The sequence below is a fragment of the Zosterops lateralis genome (genome assembly GCF_965231275.1).
Source record: "Zosterops lateralis genome assembly, chromosome: 5".
NCBI classification, from domain to species: domain Eukaryota; kingdom Metazoa; phylum Chordata; class Aves; order Passeriformes; family Zosteropidae; genus Zosterops; species Zosterops lateralis.
Genome location: NC_139766.1, coordinates 3,118,905 through 3,144,045, shown reverse-complemented (window position 1 = coordinate 3,144,045; position 25,141 = coordinate 3,118,905). Strand labels below are relative to the sequence as shown.

Below are 25,141 nucleotides of genomic sequence, written 5' to 3'. Positions count from 1 at the left end.
GGATCCCTGGCAGTGTCCCAGGCCAGGTTGGACAGTGCTTGGAGCACCCTGGGACAGTGGAAGGTGTCCCTTTGAGTATTTCCAATAATCACGGCTCCACTGTTTCCAGAAATCTTTCTCCTGCCCACTGCAGGCTTCCAGCACTGGCTGACTATTCAAATATTGCCTTGAGCCTTACATAGCACTTGTGTCCCTTCCTGATATTTCTGCCAGGTTTACTTCCTGTCCACCTCTTCCTTCAGATCAGGCTTTTATTCCCTGGCAAGTGAGGAAATGCCATTTTCAGGAGGCCACAGGGGTTTGGAGGTGGCACCTCAGGCTTTAAACCTGAGCGAACTCATGGAATCCCTGACTCCCTTTGCCCTGGGAGGCACCAGCTTTGTCACCAGAGGGCAGGAGACCTCTCTAATAAAGCTGTCATCCGGAAAAGTGCTGGAATTGCCGGGTTTTTAAAGAAAAAACAACGTTTATCTGTTGCTTTTAGTGACCCTGACAGAGTTGAGTGGGATTCATTTGAGTAAAAAACCTGCAGGAGGTTTTGGACGTGGTGTTTCCTCCCTGGTTATGAGGGAAGGTGGATGGACCTCACCCAGGGGCTGCATCCAAACCCTCACCCCAAACATCTGGGATCCAACACGAATTTGCTGCATTTTGAGTGTTTTCCACTCCTTCAGCCACGTGAGGGGTGTGCTGGGGAAATCAGGGAAGCCCCAGAGATGCTCCAATGGCTTTTCCACTGGAAGGCAGAGGAGGGAAGGGGAATTGCCTTCCCACCACTGCAGCTGGATTGGAGTGTGCTGGCACATCCAGGGTGAAACTTTTCTCCCCCAGTTCCCCATTCCAGCTGTGGATCCATCCCCAAAATCCCCCTGGTTCTCCCATCTGTGACACAACCAAACAAACCAGGCAGTCCTGCTTTTAAAACGGGGCCTTTCTCCATTTTTATTTTGCCCAATAAAAATCCTTCACAGTCAGGTCGAGAGAGGAGAGCTGGAGATACGTATACATATAGATCTGCATGTCTATTTATATATATACATACCTCTGTACAAGATATATTTATATATTCACCGTAGAAAATGGCAAAGGCAGTAGCTCTTCACATCTGGATAACCCAATGGGAACAGACAACAGACCAGCAGGGGGTTGGGAAGTGTGGTGGGGTTTTAACAAGAACCTCTGAAACAGATACACCTTGGCTGTACAAAAATCCCAGAATGCTGCTTGTTACACCTCTTTTTTCCCTTTTTTTTTCTTTTTGTTTTTTTTATTTTTGTTCAACCTCTTGTCTTTAGACACACTTAACCAGAGGCAAAGTCAAGACAACGGGTGTTTGGAAGTGACCAAGTGGAGACAGGAGAGAGAGAAAGAGAGAGAGACACCGGACTTTATGGAGTTCTTTTTTTAAATATTTTTTGTTATTTTTTTTAAAGTATATATATATATTTATTTATTTACTTATATATATATATATATATATATAATTTTTTGGAGTTTTTTAAAAGCATTTTTTAAGATTTTTAATTATTTTTTAAGATTTTTAAAAATTTTTTTAAAGATTTTTTTAATTTTTTTTTTGCAAAGTCTCGTTTAAACGCAGTTCAGAGAACCAGCAACAGTCGACGCAGAAACAAAACAGTAACGGAGTCGAGTTCAGAACACTTCTGGTTTGAATTCACAGTCAGAGAGAGAAGAGAGAGAGAAAGAGAAAAAGACACCGAGGCGTCAGGAAACGAGAGGGAAGAAAGCACAAGGCTGGGGCTGAATTTACACTCGGGGAGGTGCGGATGGACCAGGGGGTCTCACTCAGGAGGTCCTGCAGAGGGACACGGCCAGCAGAGCTCCTGTTATTGCTGGTGAAGTCGGACAGCGGCCTCGCCCCGTGGGGAGCCAGCCTTGGAGAGCACGGCTGATGGATCTGCCGGACAAGGGACGACTCAGCGACGTGCATCGGTTTTTGGGGTGAGGAAAAACCCCTCCCCAGCGTGGTGCCCAGAGCGAGGCAAAGGCCAGCGAGGCTCCTCTGGGCTCACAGCGATTTCCAGGTCCCGGAGAGTGCAAACGAAGACACCCTGGAGGAGCCTCGGGCTGGGCTCTGCGGGGACACGGCTGCCTGGGAAGGGACTGCATAGACACATCAGCCGGGTGTGCAGCATTGGGTGGTGCTGGGACGCTCCTGAGCCGGTGCTGGAGCTCTGCCCCGCGCTCCTTCTGCTCCTTTCAGTCACAGGAAAGGGGTGAAGGGGGATTACTCCTCCGAGCCTGGCTCCCAGGAATGGCAGAGCCACAGTGTCCCACTGGGTGTCACCCATGAAGGTGACTCTGTGAGCTCAGACACCCCAGTGGCTCCCACATGGAGCTGCAGGGACCCAGTGACAGCCACGGGATGGGTCACACCTCCTGGGTGTCCAGGCTGGTGGCCCTGCTGGATGTGGGAAGCTTTGGGCTCTCCAGATAAACAGCTCAGAGCACTGTGGTTATTTAGAGCCAGACTGGACCTTGCATCCCTTTCCAAAGGAGTTGAGGCCAGGGCTGGAGCTCTGAAGGTATTCACAGGAATGTTGGCTTGCCTGCAGGTGTCAGAGTGGGGAAGAGTCCCTTTTAAATCTCCCTGGAAAGATCTATTGCTTTGGGGCAGAAAGCAGAGACTTCCTGCCGGAGAAAACAGATTTGTGAAAGAGCTGTGGAGACACAGCCTGGTCCCAGGCTCCAGACCTGACATGATCCCCATCATTGGGAGAACCAGGGAGGAGGATTATCCTGAAAATACAGGAGCTTGGTGCTGACAGCAATTGCCCTGCCAGCATGGAACATCTTGTTGGGAAGCCAACATCTGCAAACAGCTGGATGTGGTCCCAACCCCTTGATACACTGCAGGGTCCTGCGTGCCCCTAAGGACCTCACAGACCCCTCAGACCCCTGTTTTTTCCAGAGGGTGGAAGGACCAGGGAGCTCCAGAGCTGGGTGGTGATGGTTTGAATCCCTGTGCAACGATCCCACAGGATTGCAGGCCATGGGAATGTCCTTCAGCAGGAAGCCAGGTTGTTCTTGGAAGTAAAAGCAGGGCTGATGGAGCTGCCATGGGAATGTCAGAGAGGAGAGGATCAGTGTTCTGGAAAGCTCCTGAGAGGAGGATTGGGATAACCCATTCTCAGTGGGGGCTGGATGTACCTGGGATAGCACTGGGAGAGGCACTGACTGCTCCAGTGGGATGGGGATGATCTAAAAGGAGGCAGGAGAGCCTGGAGTGGTGCAGTAGAGGAGCAGCAGGGCACGGGCAACACATGAACAGAGATTTAGCAAGGGGTCTTGGTGAACAGTAACTTATATAAAGGGGTTTCAAGGCTTAAACTGAAGGTTTGGGCTAAATTAACAGTGAGTTGGGCTCTCTCCCATCCCAGGGATGGAGTGGAGAAGGCTGAGAATGGCTGGGGAGCAGAGGCACAGTGAGAGGCATCTGCCCAAGGCTCAGAACCCACCTGAAAACCCAGGTGCAGGAGCACAGATCTCCCACTGGCCTCCTCCAGGAGCCTTCATGGAGCAAAGGTGGGCAGAGATGCCTTCAGCACCCCAAACAGGAGAAGCAAAGAACACGCTCCCTTCACCTTGGAATTTGGTTCCTTGGTAAGGAGGGTGCTGAGGATGCCCTGGGGTGAGCTGTGGAGAGGACACCAAGGGGGCTGCCAGCAGGACCACCAGCTCTCAGGATGCTCCTTTTCCTGGACAGTTCCCACTGAGCCAGAACAATTGACTGGACCCTGTAGTGGTGTCTGCTGCTAACCTAGAGCAGACCTATTGCTCTGAAGACGAGAGGCATGAAGTTGCCTGAAGACAAGAGGATGCATGGCTTGGTGTGCATTCTCTCTTCTCTTCAAAAAGAAAATGAATGGCATCCGCCCCAACTCCTAGGGACAGTCCCTGGTCCATATTCTCCACAGGAAATGTGTGGAGCCAATTGCTATGGCTGTGGAGGATACTGGTGTCACCAGCTGGGGACGATCACCTCACCCAGGAACTCCCTTCTATGCTGTCTTATCTCACACAGGAAAGGCCCTTATGAGCCTGCAAACATTCCCAGGTGAGACATGGGGAAATCCTGTCCCCTGCCAGCTCTCATTTCCCTTTTCCAGCCCACACCAGCCTCATCTCTCTGCAGGAAAGCCGGGACACAGCTCCAAGCGTGCAGCCAACACTCTCCAGAGATCTTTGGTCATATTTCTCATGAGCTCACTGCTTTGAGCAAGCTATAAAGTGCCACTGCAAGGGGCAGGATGTTCCTTTCCATGGGCAGAGCTCAGGGGAGACACCTCTGGGAGCCACTGTCTGCGTGGAGTCTGTGTGGGACACCAGGTGGGCAGAGGGAACTTCACCCTTAACCGGGGGGCAATTGCAAACCTGGCTCAGGGTGACAGCAAGTATCAAAGCAAGACAGGGTGACACCAGGCTGAGCTAATCCCAAGTGGATTGCTTTCCTGGGAGGTGCTGAAGCCCAGATTCCCACTGCAGCCAGGCACAGGTGAGGGTGCTGAGCATCCCCTGTGCAGCACTCAGTGCTCAGCCCCGCTTGCCAACAGAGAAGCCACAGAGCCTTCTTGTCTCCATTTAATCATCAACATACACAGCTGGGCTCTTATTTACATCCAAGTACACTTCTCTCTGTACAACAGCATAAGAGCAACAATTCCATTCCTCTCTGGAGTGTGGAAACCCAGAAGTGAGTGACCACCACCAGTGACAGCAGGACTGGGGCCACCAGCTGCCAGCAGACAGTGGCAGGAGCTAAGTGGGGCTGTGTGAGGCACAACAACGTGCCCTGGTTGTGGTGTTCACCCCGAGGATGAGAGGGGAGTGTTGGAATCAGCCCAGCTGGGTTGCTGGGACAGCAGTAGCAGCCAGCCTTGGTGGTGGAGCAAAGCAGCCCCACTCACAGCAGAGTTAAGACCTTCCCTGGCACCAGGATAGCCTGCTCAGCCCACATGCTCATGGATGGAACCCACTGGAGCTGATCAGTGTCCTCTCTTTGCCGTGTGGATGTGCCTGGAGCATGACTGGGGTCTGTACATGGGGGTCCTGTGACACCAGAGCTGCTCCAGGACTGCCACCACTGGCCTGGCTCTCCCAAAAATCTTGGGTCATATTGTTTAGGTGCATGTGTTGGGTATCCCAGAGCATCTCTAATGCTTGTGCACCCCATGTGTGAGCTGAGACCCTCATGGCCACAGCTTGTGATGGTGGCCAGTAGCAAGTTAGAGAGGATTTTGGGGACAGGACTTGGAGAATGACACGTGAACCAGGATGTCACACTGAATTAAACTAGCTCTGTGATGGAGGAGACAGCTTGGGGATGGTCAAGCCCAAGTTCCATGGGACAGAACAATTCATCAGCCCTGCCTGAGCCTCCAAGAGACACACTGCCAGCCTCCTTGGCCATTCCCAGGATATGTCACCCAAACACCAGCCTGGCACCCCTTGGCTGGCCTAATCCAGGGATAAGACCCCAGAGCCTCAATGAAGCTTTTGATGAGAGATTTCATCAACTTGTGAAAGTGTAAAGATCTGGAAGGAGCCAGGTGAGCTCCCACCTGGGCACAAACAGCAGGAATCCAGGTGTCCCACCATCATTCTGCTCCATCTCTGCTGAGCAGAGGGCTGGCACAGGGGAGAGGACTCGATGGGGAGCAGCACATCTAGCTGTGGGGAGGAATCCTGAAGCACAGGAATCCTTTGTGGCAGTTTGGCTCCCAAAACCATCTGTATTTTCCATAGCACAGGTGGGGTGATTTCTGCAGGACAGATGGATGCTTGGGGGATCCTGGGTGGGAGAATCCCGAGAGAGGGAAAACCAGGAGCAGAGTGTCTGGATGGGTGTCTGCAAGGCTCTGTCATCCAGGGAATGTCCACAGTCGAGGTCTCTCAGATCTGGATTGAAACTCTGGATTGATGTGATGCAGTGAAGAAGGTGGAGGGAGTGAGCCTTTACTCTGAGGTGAACAATCTCCACAAGAACAGACACCAAACACCTGCTCTGGGAGGGAGGACAGTGTGGGCTTATCTGATGTGAAAAGAAATCTGAGATGGTGCAAGATATCAGATCTCCAACCCTGACACTGTGGGATGTTTTTGACTCTGTCTGGAAGGCCTGGAGTATGACATGGAGGAAGCTCTAGGATTTGCCTGGCCAGGTAGATGTGGATGTCTCCCTGGGCATGGCAAAGTCTGCAGCTGTGTGGCACTGGCAGGCAGCTGCACTCTTTCCTTGCTGGGGTGCACAGGCTGACGTCCAAGAGTGCCAGAGAATCTTCAGGATTTGCAGTAGGACTCTTCCCCACATCCATCAGGAGTCAGACCTGACCTAATCCCCCTTTTATGGCTGGTCCAGGGAAAGGGGCTTAGCCTGAGCAGCCCTGGTGGTTTCCATGAATTTTCTTCCCCCAGCTCCAAAGACATGAGCAGAAGTAGTGGGAAAAGACAGGAACTGTCAAGTGGGATCTTGAAATGCCCTGGTCTTGTTGGACTTTTCCATTTTCCATGGCTCCAGGGATCTCTGGCAGTCACCACCCGCTCCTGGCCAGTAGCACTGTCCGATGACTTGGGCTGGTGGGACTAAGTGCAGTTTCCACTCTGCTCAGTCTGGAGCTCATCACAACAATATTTGTTCTCAAACTGAAAGTCAGGCCTGGTCATGAACAGGAGAGCTTTGGGGAGACAGAACATGGAAAATGTGCAGCTTCAGGGCTTTTGTTTGGAAGGTCTTCAGCCCCCCAGTGCCTCGAGGTTCTTCCTTGGTATACACATGAAATGTAATCTGGCCAAACTCTCCCTGGAGTCACCTCACAGATATTTCAAGACATGCCAGTGCTAATTCTAACTTTTCTTTTCTAGCTGCTCTCCAGGACAAAGAGCCAAAATCCCCACTCCTACTGATCCTTTGGCCAGTGCAAACTCCACTTTGCAACATTTTTCTCCTCTTTATTGTGACTCATGGTAAAAAATTGTCCATGACAGGAAGAACCGAGCTCACTTTGCCCGTGTTTTCAAGCAGAATGCCAGGTTTTGCTGCCTCGGTGCACGTAGAATTTGGTTTATTATTCTGCCAGGGCATAAGCACTTGCGTGATCTTAAGCATTTTCCCCTCTTATTTTTCCCTCAGAGTTAGTAGCTGAGTATTTTCTTAAGCTAGGCCTGTGAGTTATTACCTCCATCCCTGGGGTGTGGGATGCCCCGTGGGGTCGCTGTGGGCGCTGTTTGGAATGGCAGTACTGAAGGCTGACCATTGCAATCCAGCTGTGATGCTGCTGTGCCCCCCCTGCAACTCCTGAGTGAGGCTCAAGTGCTGTTTTTAAGCAGACCCTGGACCAAGAGAGTGCACCAAGGTGTGCACTGGTTTGGGGACAGGGTGGCACAATTGCCCATTTTCAGGGCAGATTGCTAAAGCTTCAGTTTGCATAAACATCCCATGGGTTTGGATTCCTTTGACTTTGGGAAGTAAGAGGGCTGTTGGGAAGGGAAACTAGCTCGGATTTCCAAGCTTTTTTCTTGCTGTAGCCAGCTTGGGTATAGAGTAAGAGTAAGGGGCCAAGGCAGAGGTGAGAGGGTATTTCTGCTCCCAGGGTTGGTGGCAACCTGGGAGAGGAGTGGAACTGCAGGAGGAAACCACAAGGAAGTGAAAACGCAGCATATGTTAAGCTCTGCTGAGCCTCCAGAGAGGCTCCTGCTGGGACATCATTCCTTGTTGGCTTCTGTTACCAGGACAGGCTCATCCTGCTCCTCAAGGATGTCCTAACCTCTTGCAACCAGGGCAAGAGGGAGTTGTCTGGTAGAGATATGTCTGGTTTCACTGAAATCAGTGGTCAAGCTTGCACTGACTTCACTAAGACCACCGTCTAGACAGGATGCTTGAGAACACTTGAGTTTGCTCATGATCCCGAGAGCTTTGCTCCATTAGCCAATGTGGCTAAAAATGTCCTGGAAAAAAAAAAACAACCCAACCCAAAAAACAACAAACCTGCCGCTTTGAACTGTTTCGCTGCACGTAAATGGAAAACCGAAGAAACCAAATACAACCCTCCAAAACAACCAACCAAAGAAGGGTGAATTGTAGGAGAGGAGGTGGCAGCCTCTAGTGAAATAACAGTCAGGGCAGATTACAAAAGAGCCAACTGACCCTCACCAGCTGTACTAGGAAAAAACCCAGATGAGATGTCGCATTATCGATAGAAAACCAACGCACATCCGCAGTTATTTTACCTACAGAGCACAGAAGTGGAGAGGAAGGGTGATGGAGCCTGGTGGGAGCGCGCTCACACCGCTCCAACAGGAGCGTGTTATCCTTCGGAAGATCACTGGCTTGAGTAGGTAGTACATGCACAGCAATAAAAAATTCCGTTGTGTCGCCCCTCAGATCTCGGTGGACTCTATTCGCTCGAGCCTGGAGGGAGTCCATGTCTTCTTCTCCTCGGTGTGCGGGGGGCTGGTGGCCTTCGTGTTCATCTCGTTGACCTTGTGCTCCAGGAGCTGGTTCTTCTGGTACATCTCCACGTAGTTCAGCTGCAGCTGCTTCTGGTACTTGATGACTTTCTCCTTCTCCTCCTGCCACGTGCGCCGCTCCTCCTCGAAGTCCATCACCTGCTGCTCCCGCTGCTGCCGCTCCAGCTTCAGCTCCGTCTGGAGCCGCTCCACCTCCCTCCTCAGGGTGTTCACGCTGTCCTCGCTCTGCCTCTGCATTTTGGCCTCGTCGCTCTCGCAGGCCAGCGGGTCCCGCAGCTTCTCCCCGAGGTCCCCACCAAAAGACCCCGTGGGTCCAATGCTGGCAAGTGTCCGCTTCAGGCCGGAGACCTCCAGCTCACAGTGGTTCAGTTTTTCCCTCAGCACCTGCACCTCGCTCATCTTCCTCTGCAGCTCGCCCTCGCAGATCTCCAGGTTGACGCTCTTGGAGCTGTAGGAGTCCTTCAGGGTGAGGATCTGCTCCTCTTTCTCCCGTAGGAAGTTCTTGCCTTCCTTGAGCTGCGAGCGCAGTCCCACGATCTCGTTGAGCTTCTGGGAGACGTCAGCCTGGGAGTCCTTCAGCTGCTGCTTGAGCAGGGAGATCTCCCCTGCCTTCTGGCACACCTGTGGGGAGAGCACTCGTGAGGCTGGTGGATGGCAGCGAGGAGCTGCTTGTCCCCTGCACTGCCCGTGAAATGACCCTGCTCAAGGACCCAGCCTTCACCAGAACCCAGACCATGCCACAGACCTAGAGGTTGTCCCTAAAATACACATCTCTGTTTTTTTCCTGGCTCTCAGGGACCTGATGCTGTTCCCAGCTGGAGTTGCCCAAACAGCCAAAGCCCAGTGCTGCAGTCCCCACCAGTGATGTTTTGCTTCTGCCTTCATCTCACTCTCCCACCCACATACCCGTGGGGCTCAATCCAAAACCTTCTGCTGAACATCTGCAAATGCCACACTACAGAGCCTAATTAATCCCAGCTTCATCGGCTTTCCGTCAGGATTAGCAGAATAAGGTCTTCTTGATTCTAGAGCTATGTTTTGCCTCTGCACTCTTAATAAAATTTAAAGTTTCTAGGCTGTGCATGGAAGGATTAAAATTCTTCACATGATCAAGCTGAAAAAAAGGTATGTTAGCACTGGCTATACAAACAGACCTTGATAAAATGTTCTAAAAATAGGAACAGTAGGAAAAAGTTATGTAGGACTCAACAGGAGAACTAGAAAGAGGAATTTGTCTTTCAGCATTTAAGAAAAACAAACTTATTAACAACTGAAAACATGTTACAATGGAAAGCATGAGGTAGATATGGCTATCAATGTCACTCTTAGCTCAGTTGCTTTTATATCTTCAATTTTTAACAAATCAAATATCTGGAAAGCAGTTTCAAGGTTTGCCCAAACGCAAATGGTAAAAGAATTTAATTAAAATAGACTTAAGCCCATTTTTGGCAGGCACAAGTACCTGTGTGGAAAGACCTGTGTTCCCTGAAACTGGATTTGAATGTCACAACAGTGACCAGACTGTGAAGTCAAATTATTAACCAGTATAGGAGAATGTGCACAAAAAGTTGTGGTTATTTTAGCTTAATTGAAATCAACAGGTGTGGGACTCAGAAAAGTGAGGTGACAAGTGTTAGGGGTCACCAACCTATGACTGTTATCTGTGGGCTCCACTTAGGGCAGTACTTTGAGTCACCAGATCCCACAATGAAAACCTCATTCACAGCCTGTTACAACAACGCTCTTACCTCCCACTTGGTCTCTTCGATCTTGGGGAGAAACTCAGCCTGCTCCTTCTTGAAAGCCACAAATTTCTTCTCCAGCTCCTCTCGTTGCTGGAGGAGTTGTCCCATGTCGTCCTGGAGTTTTTTTTTCTCCTGCTGGAGCTTGAAGATTTGGAGCTGCAGAGCCTGCTGAGCCCGCTGCGCCTTTTTGGAGACCTGCTGCAACTTGTTGGCATAGTTCTGCCTCAGGTCCTCCATCTCCCTCTCCCAGATCTTCTGCTTCTCCTCGAACACCTGGAAGATGGCCGCCTCGCTCTTGTCCAGGTTCCTCCTCATCTGCAGCACCTCCTGCTCCTTCTCCCACAGCCGGTCCTCCAGGTCCTGGATGATGTCGTCGGTGGAGGGCGAGTGGAAAGGCATCGTTTCGTTGAGATGGTTGAGTCTGTTGAAGGACGAGGTGCTCTTGCTGGAGGACCGCCCGCTGTCTGAGGTAGATATCCCGTTGTATCCCACAATGTTCTTCTCCACGTAGGTGGTCCCGATGCGGTTGATGTGGCTCGTGGAGGCGCTCATGGGGCCCACGTGCTGGCTGTAGCCCGTCCCGTAGGTGGGCAGGCTCGTGAGCGAGTTTCGGCCCGAATCTGAGAGCCCCCCACCCTGGTTTGTAGTCCTGTTAAGGCTGCTCTTGTCGAGTCCACCCTTGGGTGCAGACGGGCTATTGCTGTTGGCATGGTTCAAGCTCTTTCTGTTCTCTGCCATCCCGTTGCTCTGCGGCGGGCAGAGGTTCTGCATGGAATGGAAGTTTTTAGGAACTACTGGTTTAAAGGCTGAGGGTCTAACTAAGGGCTCATTGCTCTGCAAAAAGGAAAAAGGACCACGCGTCAAACACGGCAGGAGGCTCAGTAACAACACACAAAAGAGACACGTCGGCACAGGGTGGGGCTGATGCAGCTTGGGCTGGCTCCTTATCCCACACCCTGGACCATTTGGGGTTGCACATGAGGGACCTGTGGTCACTCAAAGGGCAACACTTTGCCTTCCTTCCCCCAGCTGAAAGGAAACCATTTTGACTCACCCCAAACTTGTGTGATTTTTCCCTGGAATACTCCTTGGGATCTCTTAGTGCTTTTCACAAGGAGGGCTGCCCCTTGCTTACCAGACTTGACCAAAATAACTCTAATTTTTGCTGATTGTATTTCTAGCCTTGAGGTTGCGTTGCCCTTTTGCTGAAAGCTGAATGGAACCCTTGGATTAGCACTCCTTTTGCCTCAGGAGAATCACAACTCCCTCCTGCCAGCAGTGACCTGTGCTTGGGGGGACCTCGTGTCCTGCTTGTCCTCAGACAGGAGCAGGTAGGAGCTGTGACAGCAATGACACCAGGCAAGGAATATGCTAGAGCTGCTCTTTGTTTGAAATTTGTGTTTTCTGTGACATAAGCAATGCTGGGGGACAATAGACCACAGCTGTAAGGGATTTAGAAAGGATTTTAAAGCCTTGCACATTCCTTACCCTATCAATGCACCATTAGAAACAAAATTTTCCTCACAATGGGATTGAGTCTCCCCTACTGCAGGTTAGATTTTAGGTGAAAATTAAACTGGAGGAAGCAAAGGTACTTTGAAAATGCCTTTTAGGAGAAACAGAATAAGCCCCATTAAACAGTTTGGAGGTTGGAGACCAAGCGTGAGACTGAGATGGACTGCAGGGGCTGTTGGATTAACAACCCAGGAGAAAAGGCCACCAAATGCTGCAGAAATAATACTGGACACAAATTATGGAAGTCACTGGAGCAGAGCAGCAGACTACATAAAACACTGCTAGCTCTGGGGCTCTGTTCCTCCAGGCCTGAGAGATTTTGTTCCCTGAAGCCAATATGAGCCATGAAGGCTGGACTGGGCTAGAAGATAAAGATTTACAGGGGTAGTTCCCAAGCCTTTTCCCTCACAAGGGGCACTGGGATTGTGAGCAGATGCTCTTGGCTGCTTCCAGGCAACAGCTTTAGATGGCAGTGGTGGGAAACTGCCTCTAAAAGGCACAAAACACACAAAACAAGAGTGGCACTCAGATGCTGAACCTACTGAAACAGGAGCCAACTCCAGCTCCCTCCCCATCCTTCAGGGAGGTTAGGCACAACATCTCAGGGAAGTTGGAATAGCCAGTGACTTAAATACAGGCTGTATGTGGAAGATTTGTGGTCATGCTCTTGGGTTCCTCAAGAACAAACAAACCCCCCTGAAAGTCATAAGAATTATATCATCTCTACATAAAAAATGTACAAAATAAAAACGAGACCATCAAGACTGCACCATTGCCCAAAGCCTTTTAGTTTTTGTGACCAGGTAAGTGCCACGGCCACCCAGCTGCTCCAGGAGTTTCTCACCTGGTCTAGTTTGCCGGAGATTGGCAAAATCTTTGGTGGGTTACCGGGCTCTCGGTACTGGGGAGGCGGCGGCAGGTTCTTCTCGTTGTTGGCGGTCACGTTGCCGCAGATGTCCACCTTCACCTTCTCGCTCTTGCGCAGGTCGCCGTTGATGTAGAGGGAATTGGAGACTTTCTCCGACTTGTAGGTCTTCTCCTCGCCGGAGTAGCGGTTGGAGATCTCCCGGGCGGAGTATCCGTTGTGGGGCCCGCCGTCGGTCTGCCGGCCGCTGCTCTGCGTCCGCGTGCCCACGCTCTTCATGGCGAACTCCTGGTCGTTGGCCACGCCACTGCCCACGCTCCCCATGGCGCTCTTGGGGATGGTCTGGCAATAGCGGGGGGCGAAGGAGCCGTGGAAGTTCTCCGGGCTGGGGTAGGCGGGGTCACTGAGGATGGGCAGCGTCTCTAGCGTGGCCATGGCAGCGTAGGGGTGAGGTGGAGGCACAGCTCAGTGGCACTGGGATAAAGACAGGGAAAAAAGGGTCGTTAAAGGGATGACTTTTGTCTGCAGTGCCCTTTGCAGATTGAAGTCGTGTCCCAGTGATGGGGTTCTCTTCTTCTGTGGGATCCCCAGATTGTGGGCCTGATATTTCTGGCTCTGATTGATTTTAGCCTGCTAGCAGCTGCTAACTTTTTCCCCAAGGAAAAATTTCTCAAGAAAGTTTCTTCTCAAAACAATCTTGGCAAACAACTATCCTTTCTCAAAACAATCTTTCTCCAGGTGGTGTTTTTGCTGTTTCTCTAGTTTAACCAATGGCATTAGAGAGGTGTCCTTCCTATTCACCAATCATGTTAAGTCTGTATCGGAACACCTTATTACAAAAGGTAGTAAGAATTGGACAATAAAGCTTTTTTTTCTGTCCTCTTTGCCTTCTGAAATATTTGGAGACTCTCATCTTTCTTTTGTGTTCTACAACGACACCCAGCTCCCTTGGAGGAGCAGCATTCACCAAATCCCACCCACTGCTATCAAAAAGAGCTCCTAATCTTCTCAATCCAAGGGTTTTGGTTCTAAGGGGAGTGAGTTGCATGGATTTTAATAGGCAAAGCTCTGCAGCATTGGTGAGACACAACCATTTGCTGTGCCCAAGCTGGAATTATTTCTGTTGCTTTTCCCACGTTTGAACAAGTCTGTGTTCCCATGGGGTGAAAGGTCTCCATCCCTGGTCCTGGCTTATACAAGTGCCGCCTCCAGCACATCCCTTAGGGGTGACACCACAGAGTTTAAGCAACACAATTTCCATCTCTTTATTGGGATTGTTGCTTGCCTGAGCAACAGGCTTGAGCTTTTAAAAAGACACTTTTGTGCAGGTGTCATCCTAAATTTTCTTTTAAATTTTTATTCCCCTTTTCCATTTAATTCTTACTTAGGTTGTACCTTGGGTTGGCCAAAACTAGTCCATGGGACATGGATAACATGCAAATAATGGTTTAAAAAGTTGTCTTTCATTAGGGTTGTCCTGGGGCCAATTATCCTTGGGATCAATTCTCACACGTCTAGATATGCTTCATCAGCTTTTACACAAAGGTGTAAAATCCTATTTAAGAAAAGACCCATAACAACTTTTGTTGTTGCTGTTGTTGCCTCATTGAATAAAGGAGAATTTGAGCCTGTACAAGCCAAGGATCTCATTACCTGAAGGAAGAGAGAAGGTGCATTGCAAATTTTGAGTGACTGAACCAAACCTGGAGGAGGAGGGTCAGGAGAATGGTCAGTGGCTCATGGACAGCTGTGGCCACTTAACTGACCATTGTCCACCCAGCCCTACTGAGTTCATTGACTCAGTCCCCATGGGCCAGAATGGATGCTTTTCTTTTGTCTCAGACATCCTCAGTTCCAGCTTTTCCAGGATAAACCATCCTGGCAGTGTGGGGACTAAAGCAGGATTTAAGAGCAGCAGAAGGCGCAGGTTTCCCTGTGGATGGCATAAAAATAGTGATGCCCTTTGGACAAAGGTTCAGGGATGGCAGAGGTCAAGCAGGACCAGCAGGAAGGGGAGATGGAGAAAATCCCCATTTCAGTGGGGTTTTCTTTCTGCTTGGGGTAGGGATGTTCGTTCAGCCCTCCCTGAGTAAAGCAGAATTGAGTTTATTTCCCTGGAGAGCTAGCTGAGGTCTGGAGCTCAGCTCCCATGTGGCGTCTCACAGAGCCTTGCTATTTGCACTAATAATGGAATGGAAAAAGAATTAAAAAGGTTAAAGCAGGGTCTGTGCTGCTCAACTTTGCTTTTATTAAACTGCCTTTCTGGAGGCTTCTCCTCCCCCATTTCCCAGCATCCTGCCCTGTCCAAAGTACAGCCCGAGTGGCAAGATGTGGCAAATGCTGTGCCACAGGGAGAGGACACAGAGCTGCTGAGATGGGATTTAAGGTTCCTTCCAACCCAACCCGTCCTGGGATTTTATGATGAACAAGCATTAATTGAACACTTTGTGTTCCCTGCTGAGGACACCCTGCAGGCTGTACCTCTGTCCCTGGCAGATGATGATCTCATCTCATCCCTGATGAAAGTCCAAAGGCCAGGCAGTAAAAGAGGATCACATTAGCACAGGTGGGAATCTACTACAACCAAAACACGAGTGTTGATTGCTCATAGGTGACAAAACCTCTGCCAGCAGCAAGAAGGGGCAGGGTCTGGTCACATATCTGGCATGTGACATTGGGACACGTGCTCTGAGCAGCGCTCAAAGGCTCCTGATCCTGTCACACCCTAAAGGTACTTCCCAGAGAACATCAGCACTGACAGCTCATGAGTGCACAATGTCCAGGGGTTAATCCAGGTGCTTGCTGAGCACCTGGAGACTTGGCTGGGCTGTGGGGTGATCAGGAAGGATGAAGAACACCCACCTGAAGCCGCACTCAACCAACGGCGCCTTTGGATTTTATGAGTCAAGAGAAGACTTTCTGTCCTCCTAATTTAGGAATAACCTGCTTTTCAGTGACTTTGGGAATCTTTATAGGCTGTGATTTCTTTTTATGGGACAGCAGGCATCACGGGAGGGATGTGCTGGAAGGTCTCAGCTCCAGACAAGGAAGTGGCATTGTCTCCTTGCAGTGCTCCCCAGCCAGCAAGGGAGAAATCCAGGTTACTTTTCCCTCACTGGGTAAATTTCACGGTGACATTTGCACATTTACATTGACTCTCTGAGGGCAGGATGAGGTCACTGGAAAGTTTGATCCTTCCAAAAGGAAAAAAAAAAAAAAAAAAAAAAAAAGGCCAACACAACAACAAGCATTTTCTTTTAACTGGGAATCATCCAAGAAAATATTCTGAAAAAACCCCCCCTTGTTCTTAGCTTATGTTTACTGCAAAGCCGGAATTTGATAAACAGAGCATACAGACAAGTGTTACAAATATGTTATTAAGGAGATTCCAGAAGTGCCAACGGATTCCTGACAGTACAGCTTTGTTTGCCAAAAAGGGCCATTTTTTTTCTGAGAACAACAACCCTTGGGTTTGTATCTTCTGGCCAGCCCTAGTTCCCAGTCAGGTTTTACACTGGCTGTTCCTCAGCTGAACTGTGAAATCAGATTTTGAGCACAGGAATAACGTTGCCACACTCTGGCACAGAGCAGGAGATTCTTTTTTTCTCCTTCCAGGTTTGGGGGAATGTGTAACTAAAAACTTCCCCAGGACATTTTTTCTCCTTAAATCTTGTCATCTCTGGGGCAAGAGGACAAGAGGGAACGGCTTCAAACTGACAGGGCAGCGTTAGATGAGATATTGGGAAGAAATTCTTGACAGGGAAATTGTGGCTACCCCTGGATCCCTGGAAGTGTCAAAGGCCAGGTTGGAAGTGGTCTGGAGCAACCTGGGATAGTAGAAGGTGTTTCTGCCCATGGCAGGGGGTTGGAACTGGATGATCTTTAAGGTCCCTTCCAAACCAAACCAAATTATTCCATGATTCCATAACTGCCTCTCTCCCATGGGAACATGAACTGAAAGTGGGTGATTCCCAAGGGTGCAGAGCCTTGTCCATGAACACAGGGAGGCTGAGGGAAGCCAAGTGGTTTGCCTTTAGCAGCATTTCATTCCCAGGCTGGTCCTTTAGAAGGAAAGAAGAGTCACCCTTGAGCACGGCTGGGCAACTTTCTCTGACCAGGGACACTGGGAATCCACAACTCCACACTTCACCACCTCCCCATCCCTCCCAACTCCAGCAGCCTCTTGGCCTTTCCTGCAGCAGCCTCGCCTTGGAGACAGCAATATTTTGATGCCTGGTGCAGAAAATCTGGGGTGAAATGTCCTTTTCCCTAGCTGTGACAGGCACACTCTGCATGTCCAAGAGTTTCCTTCCGTGCCTGGAGCTCCAGGACACTCCTAGATGTTATTGTAAATACAGTCATTTGTAAAATAACAACTGCACTTGCTCTACCCAGACCATTCCAGTGAATGCCTCCCAGTAAAAAGAAGAAAAATTGCTCCGAGATAAGCAGCTGAATGGTTAACTAAGACTAAATTATAGAGGCCTGGCTCCATTTCTGCCTGAGGAGGTTAATTGTTAACACTCTCCTAACAAAGGCCTTGGGGACACAGACATACCTCGGGCACAGTGCCACGGGGAGAAGGGGATCAATCATCAATCTTGGGCTGGAGAGCTCCAGCAAAGAGCCCCAGAGCAAGGCAGGGCTTTGGCACACGCGCCGTCCCAGGCATGTGGCGCTGGCAGCACGGGCAGAGAAGGCATCTGAAGGTCAAAATTTCCCCCCCTTTGCCAACTGTGCTGACAGGTGTGCCCCTGACCTTCATTAGTCAGGTTTGTTTGCATTAGCTTTAGTGAGTGAGCAATTACCGACACCATAAAGCCCGTGCTCTGCTCTGTTGTTTTCACAGGGACAGGGCTACACCTGCCCCGTTGGGTTGGCTCTGCCACTTTGTTGGCAGCACTGCCAAGGGGTTGGTTTGGCTGGAGGAGGAAAAAGTCAACATGTCCTGGGGTGGTGGAACAGGTTAGAAATGGTGGGAAAGAAGAAGGGCTGTGGTAATTTCAGCTTCATCCAGGAAGATGTGTGGAGTGGGAAGGGGAGGGCAGGAATGGGTTAGAATAAAGAGCTAATTAAAGCTCCTGTAGGGAGCAAAACCACCTGTGTCCAGTGAGGCATTAACAAGCCCTGGGGAAAACCCCCCACTGAAACCCAAGACTTGCAACTGCACTTGTAGAAGCACAGAGTTATTCAGGTTGGAAAAACCCTCTAAGACCATGGGGTCCAGCCATTCCCCCAGCACTGGCAAGGCCACCACTAATCCCTGTCCCCAAGTGCCACATCCACATGGCTTTTAAATCCCTCCAGGCATGGATTCCACCACTGCCCCAGGCAGCTGTGCCAGGCCTGGACACCCCTTCCATGAAGAAATTTTCCATGAAGAAGTTTTCCCTAATATCCAGTCTAAACCTCTCCTCTTCGGAGCCTGTTCCCTCTTGTCCTCTTAGTTTCAGGTGTAGGTTTCAGCCACATCCTTCTTCCTTTCCCTCGCCTTGTCTTGTTCATCACATCCTCCAAAAAGGCCATTCAGCTACTGCTCTGCCTCCTGTGTGTCACAGGCCATCACTTGCCACCTCCTTATGGCCATGCTGGACCCAAACCTGGCTGAGAGCTCCTCCACTGGGGTTGATTCAAGAGGCAGGGACACCACAGCTCCCCTCCCACCTGGCTCCAGCACCTCCTGTTCTCCTACACCCTTCTCAAGTTGCTCAGTCTGAAGAGGGGAACAGAATGAGCTTTTCTTGTCTCTCACAGGCATTTTTTTCCAGCCCTCAAGTAACTCTTGTGGCTCTTTTCTGCACCTCCTCCTACTCCTTTCCCCCCATCCTGGCTTGGTTTTCGTCCACCACTGGAATACAGCACGAACACACTCGAACCTGTCTGCAAAAACATGCAGATCTCGAGCTTTTCAACCACAAGCTTTTTCCACAATCAAAAGCCAAATGAAGTCAGAAGAACAACTCCTGCTCCTTCCCTAGGACACAGACCTCTTTTTTCCCATTTATCCCTGCCCTGCAGATCTTTTTCTCCCCATTCAGAGCTAAAAAGCAAATTCAGGAAGGCTGATTGGAGGGTCAAGTAGTGACGAATCCTTGCAGCCACCCTCAGACACTTCTCGGGCTGTGAGGCTGCCTTGTATCTGCACATTTTTCCATCCTTATGTGCAAAGGATTTACGATTTGATTTACTTTTGGACACAATCCTGAGTAACATGCCCTAGGGCACCCTGCTGGAGCAGGGAGGTTGGACTTGGACTGCCCAGCATGGCAGTCCTGCCTAGGAACATCCAGTTTGGGAATGTGGGGACCATCCTGTCCCTCTGTGACTCCCCCACTTCCCAGCTACACCTGTCCCAGCACCTGAGAGCACTGAGGGGTCTGCACAGGGACCTGCAGCATCCTCTGGATAACTGGGCTTAGTTCAAAGCCTTCAGTCCTCCCACTACAAACCCATTCCTGAGACAGGAGTATCACACTCTGCTTTTCTCCTGAAAACATGGCAGCATCAGGAGGGGGTGGCAGGATTAGGGGCAGGCAGGTCCCGGTTTTGGGGGCTGCACTTCCTCGGGCTGCTGTAGGAAATAAAACCGAGCCGGCTTAGAAACATTTCCTTTTCCTTTCCGCCTGCTAATGAGATAATTACAGCCTTTTGTATTCTGGGAAACTACTTTCTCATTATGGGGGCCGCATCAGCTATTTACATAATAAGCCTGAAACAAAAGAGATGAGATGAAAAGACCCAGGCAGCTCTTCGGGGGAGCTCTTGTTGAGCTGCCAAGGGACAGCCAGCAGGATGACAGATTCCTGCATCCCCAAAGCTCCTCTGGTCTGGAGTGGGTGGCAGCCCTTAATTCAGGATGTCCCCAGCATGGGATGCTGCTCACTCTCAGCTGTGAGGGTCCTCAGAACAAGTTCTTTCTTAAACCACTCATTGCAATTCCTGATGCCAAAGGATTTGGGAGGGTGACCATGAGTCCAGACCCACATTAGGGAGTCATGTCAGCATTTGTGGGGCTCACAGTGGCACCTGGGGATGAGTCCCACCACCAGAGGATGTTTGGTACCAAACTGGCCCATCCCTTGTCTCATGTCCTTATTTTCCTCCACCTGTGGTCAAGGGACATTCTGGGTACCAACCTGTCCCATGTCCCATATCCCATATCCCATATTCCATATCCCATATCCCATATCCCATATCCCATATCCCTGTTTCTTGTTTCATTTTCTGACCAAAGCACATGACGGGTACCAACCTGTGCCAACCCATTTCCCTGTCCCCACAGTTGGCCAAGGGATGCATTGGTGACAAACCTGTCCCATCCCATTTCCCATTTCCCATTTCCCATTTATTTCCGCCCCCCCCCCCCCCCCCCCCCCCCGCCCCCAGCTGGCCAGTGTGTACCAACCTGTCCCACTCCATGTCCCAGTTCCCTGTCCCCACAGCAGGCATGGGGACACTGGGTACCAAAGTGTCCCATCCCACAGGCCAGTGCCCCGTCCCTGAGCTGGCCAAGGAACTCTCTGTGTACCAAACTGTCCCTGCCAGCCTCGCCACCTCCATTCCCCAATAAAGGCCCCATTGTTCTCCCCGACAAAGCCTGAACACTGACTGCAGCCTGCTCCACCTTCCCTGGCCAATCCTCCCACTCTGCTATCAGTTTCCCTCCCTCAGCTGGTCGCTGTGTTGAAGGGACACAGTCCACTGCCATGCTGTCCCCATCCCCCAGGACGTGGCAGGAGGGGGAATCATGGTGAAGCACAGCTTCAATCTGCACTGTGGAGCACAGGGCCATGGCTCTGTGCCCTGCTGCTTGTCCCTCCTTCCCTCCCAGCTCCCTGAGGGTGTTCCTGGAATGGACACCTCGCCACAGCTTCCTGGAAACCTCTTACTGACAGTAAAACAATCAGTAAATCAATCTGGGCATGGCTATTGCTCATGCTGAACCATCTGCTCCACCTGTCCCAAGCCCACCTCCTCCATCCCAGTTCCTCATCTCTGGGTGTTCCCAGTTTTAGTCCATAGGATTTTCAGGATCTGAAAAAGCAGAGTGGAGTTGAAAACCAAGCACCTGGCAGGCCACACCAATCTTGAGCTGTTCCAGTAAGGGAAGAAATCAAAATTATTCTGGAGGCTGCAGTGAGGTGGACAAAGCCCCAGAGAAACCTCAGCAGGTGATGTGGAGGTGTGACAAGGTACTTTTGTACAGTCCCAGGGAGGCTTTTTTGTCTCATCCTTGGAGGTTTTCAAGCCCTGAATGGACCAGGCAGGGTCTACCAGCAGCAAGATGGCCTGGGGTCCTTTCCACTAAGAATTACCCATGGAATTTTTTGCAAGCCACACTGGATATCCACCAGCATTCCTCTGGCCAGAATCCTCATCCCCAGGGGGATTTTTCCCCCTTTTCCCCATCTGCACTCAAGTTTGGATCTGGGCAAAGGGGCAGCAGGACAGGATGGTTTAAAGCTCAGCCCAAACTGCCATCCCAAATCCTGTGCGTCCATCAGGAAGGATTCATTCACAGTCTCACCTGTGACCCTCGTGGCTGCCCCCAGAAGACACTCAGGGCCAGCTGTGTCATTGTCCCCAGGGAGGTTCTGATGGCAACCTCTGCCCAGAGAAGCACCAGGGAAAACTCTCTGGATTCCCTCAGTACAGGGAATGGACACTTTGATGGAGCAGCCTCAGAGCTGGTGCAGCCCTGAGGGTCTGGGATGCCCCATGCCATGGGCTGGACTGCCTGGGCTCATCCCAGCCCTGCGTGCCTCAGTTTCCCCTCGTTAAGGGGCTGCCAGTGGGATCCAGGGTGAGATTCCCCCACCCTGAACAATCCATCTCTGTGCATCCCATCTCTGCTCTGACCCCCTGGTGCAAACACAGCCCAGCAGGTCCATCCCATCCCTAAAAAGCACCTGGAAAGGGTCCCACTGGCTTAGCCCTGCACTAAAAATCCTTTGGAAAGGTGGCTGGAGATGAGATGCTGGCAGCTGAGCCTGTGGGACTCCCGAGCACAGGGGATATGGGGAAACTCCTGGTCACCCCTGGAAATGTCCCAGCACGGAGCTACATCCCTTTCCTGCCTTTTCAGCATCTGCCTGAGCATCCTCACACATCCCCACACCCCAAATCCCCGGGATCCCAAGGTGATCTCCTCCTCCATGGCCCAAAATGCCAGGAGGACCCCCCGCTCTTTGTCACCCCCTTTGCACGATTTAAACCCCTTCTCTGGGCGGGATATTTTATGGGGAGGCTGATCCTGCCCTTTGAGATGATCCATCACCCCCAGAGCTGTTCCAAGGAACCGCCGTCCCCAAACTTTGCCCAAAAAACCTCTTTCCCCGCCGGAAGGACAAGGAGAGGACCCGCCAGCAGCTCCCCCCCGCCGCCAGCCCGGCCGGGATTTATCATTAACTGGCCCCGAGGAATTTGTCGGGCTCGGGGCCAGCCCGGGAAGGGCTCGCTGCTCCTCCCCGGACACCGAACTCGGATCAAACCCCCCCACGGTGCCTGCCTTGTCCCCACCGCCGGAATTAGCGCTGCTAAACCGGAGCGATGCCCAAAAATCCGCTCTTGGACAAAGTCTCGGTGTTGGGGGGAGTTCCAGATGGATCCAGGGGGGTTTATAGAGGGGGAAATCGCAGATTTCCTCACCCAGATCCACGCACCCCATCCCTGCTCTGATCCCCAAACCGAGCACAGCTCAATGTCCCTCCCCCCCAAAAAAACAAAAATCACCAGAAAGCGTCCCACCAACTCAGCTCTTCACTAATCCACCGAAAAACCCTTCTCTCCCCTGCCCGGCCCCAAACAAAGACACCCAGGCAAAGAGGAGGGGAAAAGAGAGCAAAAAAGCAAAGATCCCACCAGGGATTTACCTGGGCAGCCCAGGGGCGCATCCTGCAGCTCCCCATCCTCCGCCGAATTCATTGTTTCCCCCTGCGTGCTATCCCGGGGAAAGAAAAAAAAAAAAAAGTCCCAAATAATACCTGCGGTGAGCAACCTGCTGCTGGGCTGCGGCCAAGGGCTGCCCTTCGCTCGGTGGGATTGGCCACGGCGCCCGCAGGAGTTTTTAACTCTTTGTGCCCACGGCCGGAAGGGAGTTTTGGGAAGGGATGGTTCGTCTTCCTCAAAGGGGGATTTGAGGGTGATGGTTTGTTTTAGTTTAAGTGGGGATTTTGGAGTCAGACGTTGGGTTTTACTGAAGAAAGGGTTTGGAGTTTGCTTTTTTTTTTTTTTTTTATTTTTTTTATTTTTTTTGGTTTTTGTTTTTGTTTTTGTTTGTTTGTTTGTTTGTTTTTGTTTTTGTTTTTGTTTTGTTTTGTTTTTGGATGGGGGTTTTGGGGTCTGATGGCTTGTTCCCTGTAAGAATAGGGAGTTGTGGGTTTGGAGGGTTTTAGAGTTTGATCAAATAGGGATTTGTGGATTTGGAGGGGTTTGGGGCTTGTTCAGATAAGGATTTGTGAATTTGGAAGGTTTGGGGGTTTGCTTGAATAGGGATTTGTGGGTTTGAAAGGTCTTGAGGTTTGTTCAGATAGGGATTTGTGGGTTTAGAAGGTTTTGGGGTTTGCTCAGATAATGATTTGTGAATTTGGAAGGTTTGGGGGTTGCTCAGATAGGGATTTGTGAATTTGGAAGGTTTGGGGGTTGCTCAGATAGGGATTTGTGGGTTTGAAAGGTTTGGGGGTTTACCTAAATAGGGATTTGTGGGTTTGAAAGGTTTTGGGGTTTGCTCAAATAGGGATTTGTGAATTTGGAAGGTTTTGGGGGTTGTTCAGATATGGATTTGTGGGTTTGGAAGGTTTTGGAGTTTGCTCAGATAAGGATTTGTGAATTTGGAAGGTTTGAGGGTTGCTCAGATAAGGATTTGTAAGTTTGAAAGGTCTTGAGGTTTGTTCAGATAAGGATTTGTGGGTTTGGAAGGTTTTGGGGTTTGCTGGAATAGGGATTTTTGGTTTGCTCAAATAGGAGTTTGTGAAGTTGAAAGGTTTTGGGGTTTGTTCAAATACCGATTTGTGAGTTTGGAAGGTTTTGGGGTTTACCTAAATAGGCATTTGTGGGTTTGTTAGGTTTTGGGGTTTGTTCAAATAGGGATTTGTGAATTTGAAAGGTTTGGGGTTTGTTCAGATATGGATGTGGGTTTGGAAGATTTTGAGGTTTGCTTGAATAGGAATTTGTGGATTTGAAAGGTCTTGGGGTTTGCTCAAATAGAGATTTGGGGTTCAGGGGCTTGTTTTTGCTCAAACAGGGAATTTGGGGTTTTTCTTCAAATGGGAATTTTGGGGTCTGACAGCTTGAGTTTGCATAGAGAAAGTTTTGAAGGTCCAGCAGCTTGTTTTGCTCAGCTGGAATTTTGGGATCTGACTGTTGGGTTCTTTTGTTTTAATACCTTTTTTTTTTCTTTCTTTCTTTTTTTTTTTTTTTTTTTTTTTTTTTTTTTTTTTTTTTTTTTTAATTTTTTTAAATTTTTTTTTTTTTTTTTTTTTTTCTTTTTTTCCTTTAAATAGGGAATTTCAGACTCTCAGAACTTGGTTTTTCTCAAATGAGGAATTTGACATTCAATTTGCTCAAACAGGGATTTTAGGATCAGACACATGGGGTTTGGGTTATTTTTCAAATAGGGAATTTTGGGATCTGATGGCTTGGTTTTGCTCAAACAGAGATTTTGGGATCAGTTAATTTATTTTGGTTTAAGGGGGATTTCGGGGTCTGCAGGTGGGTTTTCCTCAAACAGGGATTTAGGGTCTGACTGCCTGTTTTGGTTTTTGTTTATTTGTTTTTCAAAAGGGGATTTTAGGCTCATGTTTTGATACAAATAGAGATTTGGGGCTCTAACAGCTGGGCTTTTTTTCAAATGGAATTTTGGGGTCTGACAAACTGGGCTTTTTTTTTCAAGTGGGGATTGCTCAGAACAGCTCATTTTCACTCAAACAGTTATTTTGGGATCTTTCTATCAGGACACCCTTCTCAACTTTCCCATCAACTTCTGGGGATGCTTCCCAGCTGGGTGGCTGAAATGAAAGGCTGTGAAGGGCTCTCAAAGAAGGGCAGAGAATGGGATGGAAGGGATGAACGGGATGATGCATCCACAGAATCACGGAATGGTTTGGTTTGGACTTTAAACCTCATCTCATTCCAACCCCTGCCATGGGCAGGGACACCTTCCACTACCCCAAGCTCCATCCACCTGGCCAAAAACTGGACCTGGAAGCTGCCCTCCCTCCTTTCCATCATTCCTGGTGACACAGGATGATCCAGAGCTCCTTTTCCCCACTCTCCCAGCTGCCAGCACTGCTGCAGGAGAGCACTCAGGCTTCCCATGGGAGGCCCCTCCAGCCTCAGCACTTACTCTGGATTATTTGCAGTCGTGGAAGGAGGGAAAGAAAGCCACACAAAGCTACCACTAATTTAGACCCATTCGCTCGAGTGAATTTTCTGTTGGCAGAGACGTCTGGGGATCAAAGGAGCCGCCGGTGTTGGTGGGCAAACAACAGCGAGAGCAGTAAAACAGCAATAATGCCAAAATAATCAAATA

The 25,141-nt window shown here is 50.1% G+C and overlaps 1 protein-coding gene across 1 annotated transcript; it reads right to left on the bottom strand.

Moving 5' to 3' along the window:
- Window positions 1–919: 919 nt before the first annotated feature.
- Window positions 920–24,565, bottom strand: LZTS3 (leucine zipper tumor suppressor family member 3). The gene is made up of 4 exons (XM_083861703.1): window positions 22,485–24,565; window positions 12,592–13,086; window positions 10,236–11,066; window positions 920–9,108 (listed from the first exon to the last, which is right to left on the bottom strand). Exons 2-4 carry the CDS (start codon window positions 13,045–13,047, stop codon window positions 8,398–8,400), a joined length of 1,998 nt encoding a protein of 665 aa, XP_083717829.1. The 5' UTR covers window positions 13,048–13,086; window positions 22,485–24,565; the 3' UTR covers window positions 920–8,397.
- Window positions 24,566–25,141: the final 576 nt, after the last annotated feature.

Coding starts and splice junctions, on each gene's coding strand:
- LZTS3 (XM_083861703.1), bottom strand. CDS start 13,047: ATGGCCACGCTAGAGACGCTGCCCATCCTCAGTGACCCCGCCTACCCC. Junction 11,067..12,591: donor TCTCCGGCAAACTAGACCAG/GTGAGAAACTCC, acceptor TCCTTTTTGCAG/AGCAATGAGCCCTTAGTTAG. Junction 9,109..10,235: donor TCGAAGAGACCAAGTGGGAG/GTAAGAGCGTTG, acceptor CTCTCCCCACAG/GTGTGCCAGAAGGCAGGGGA.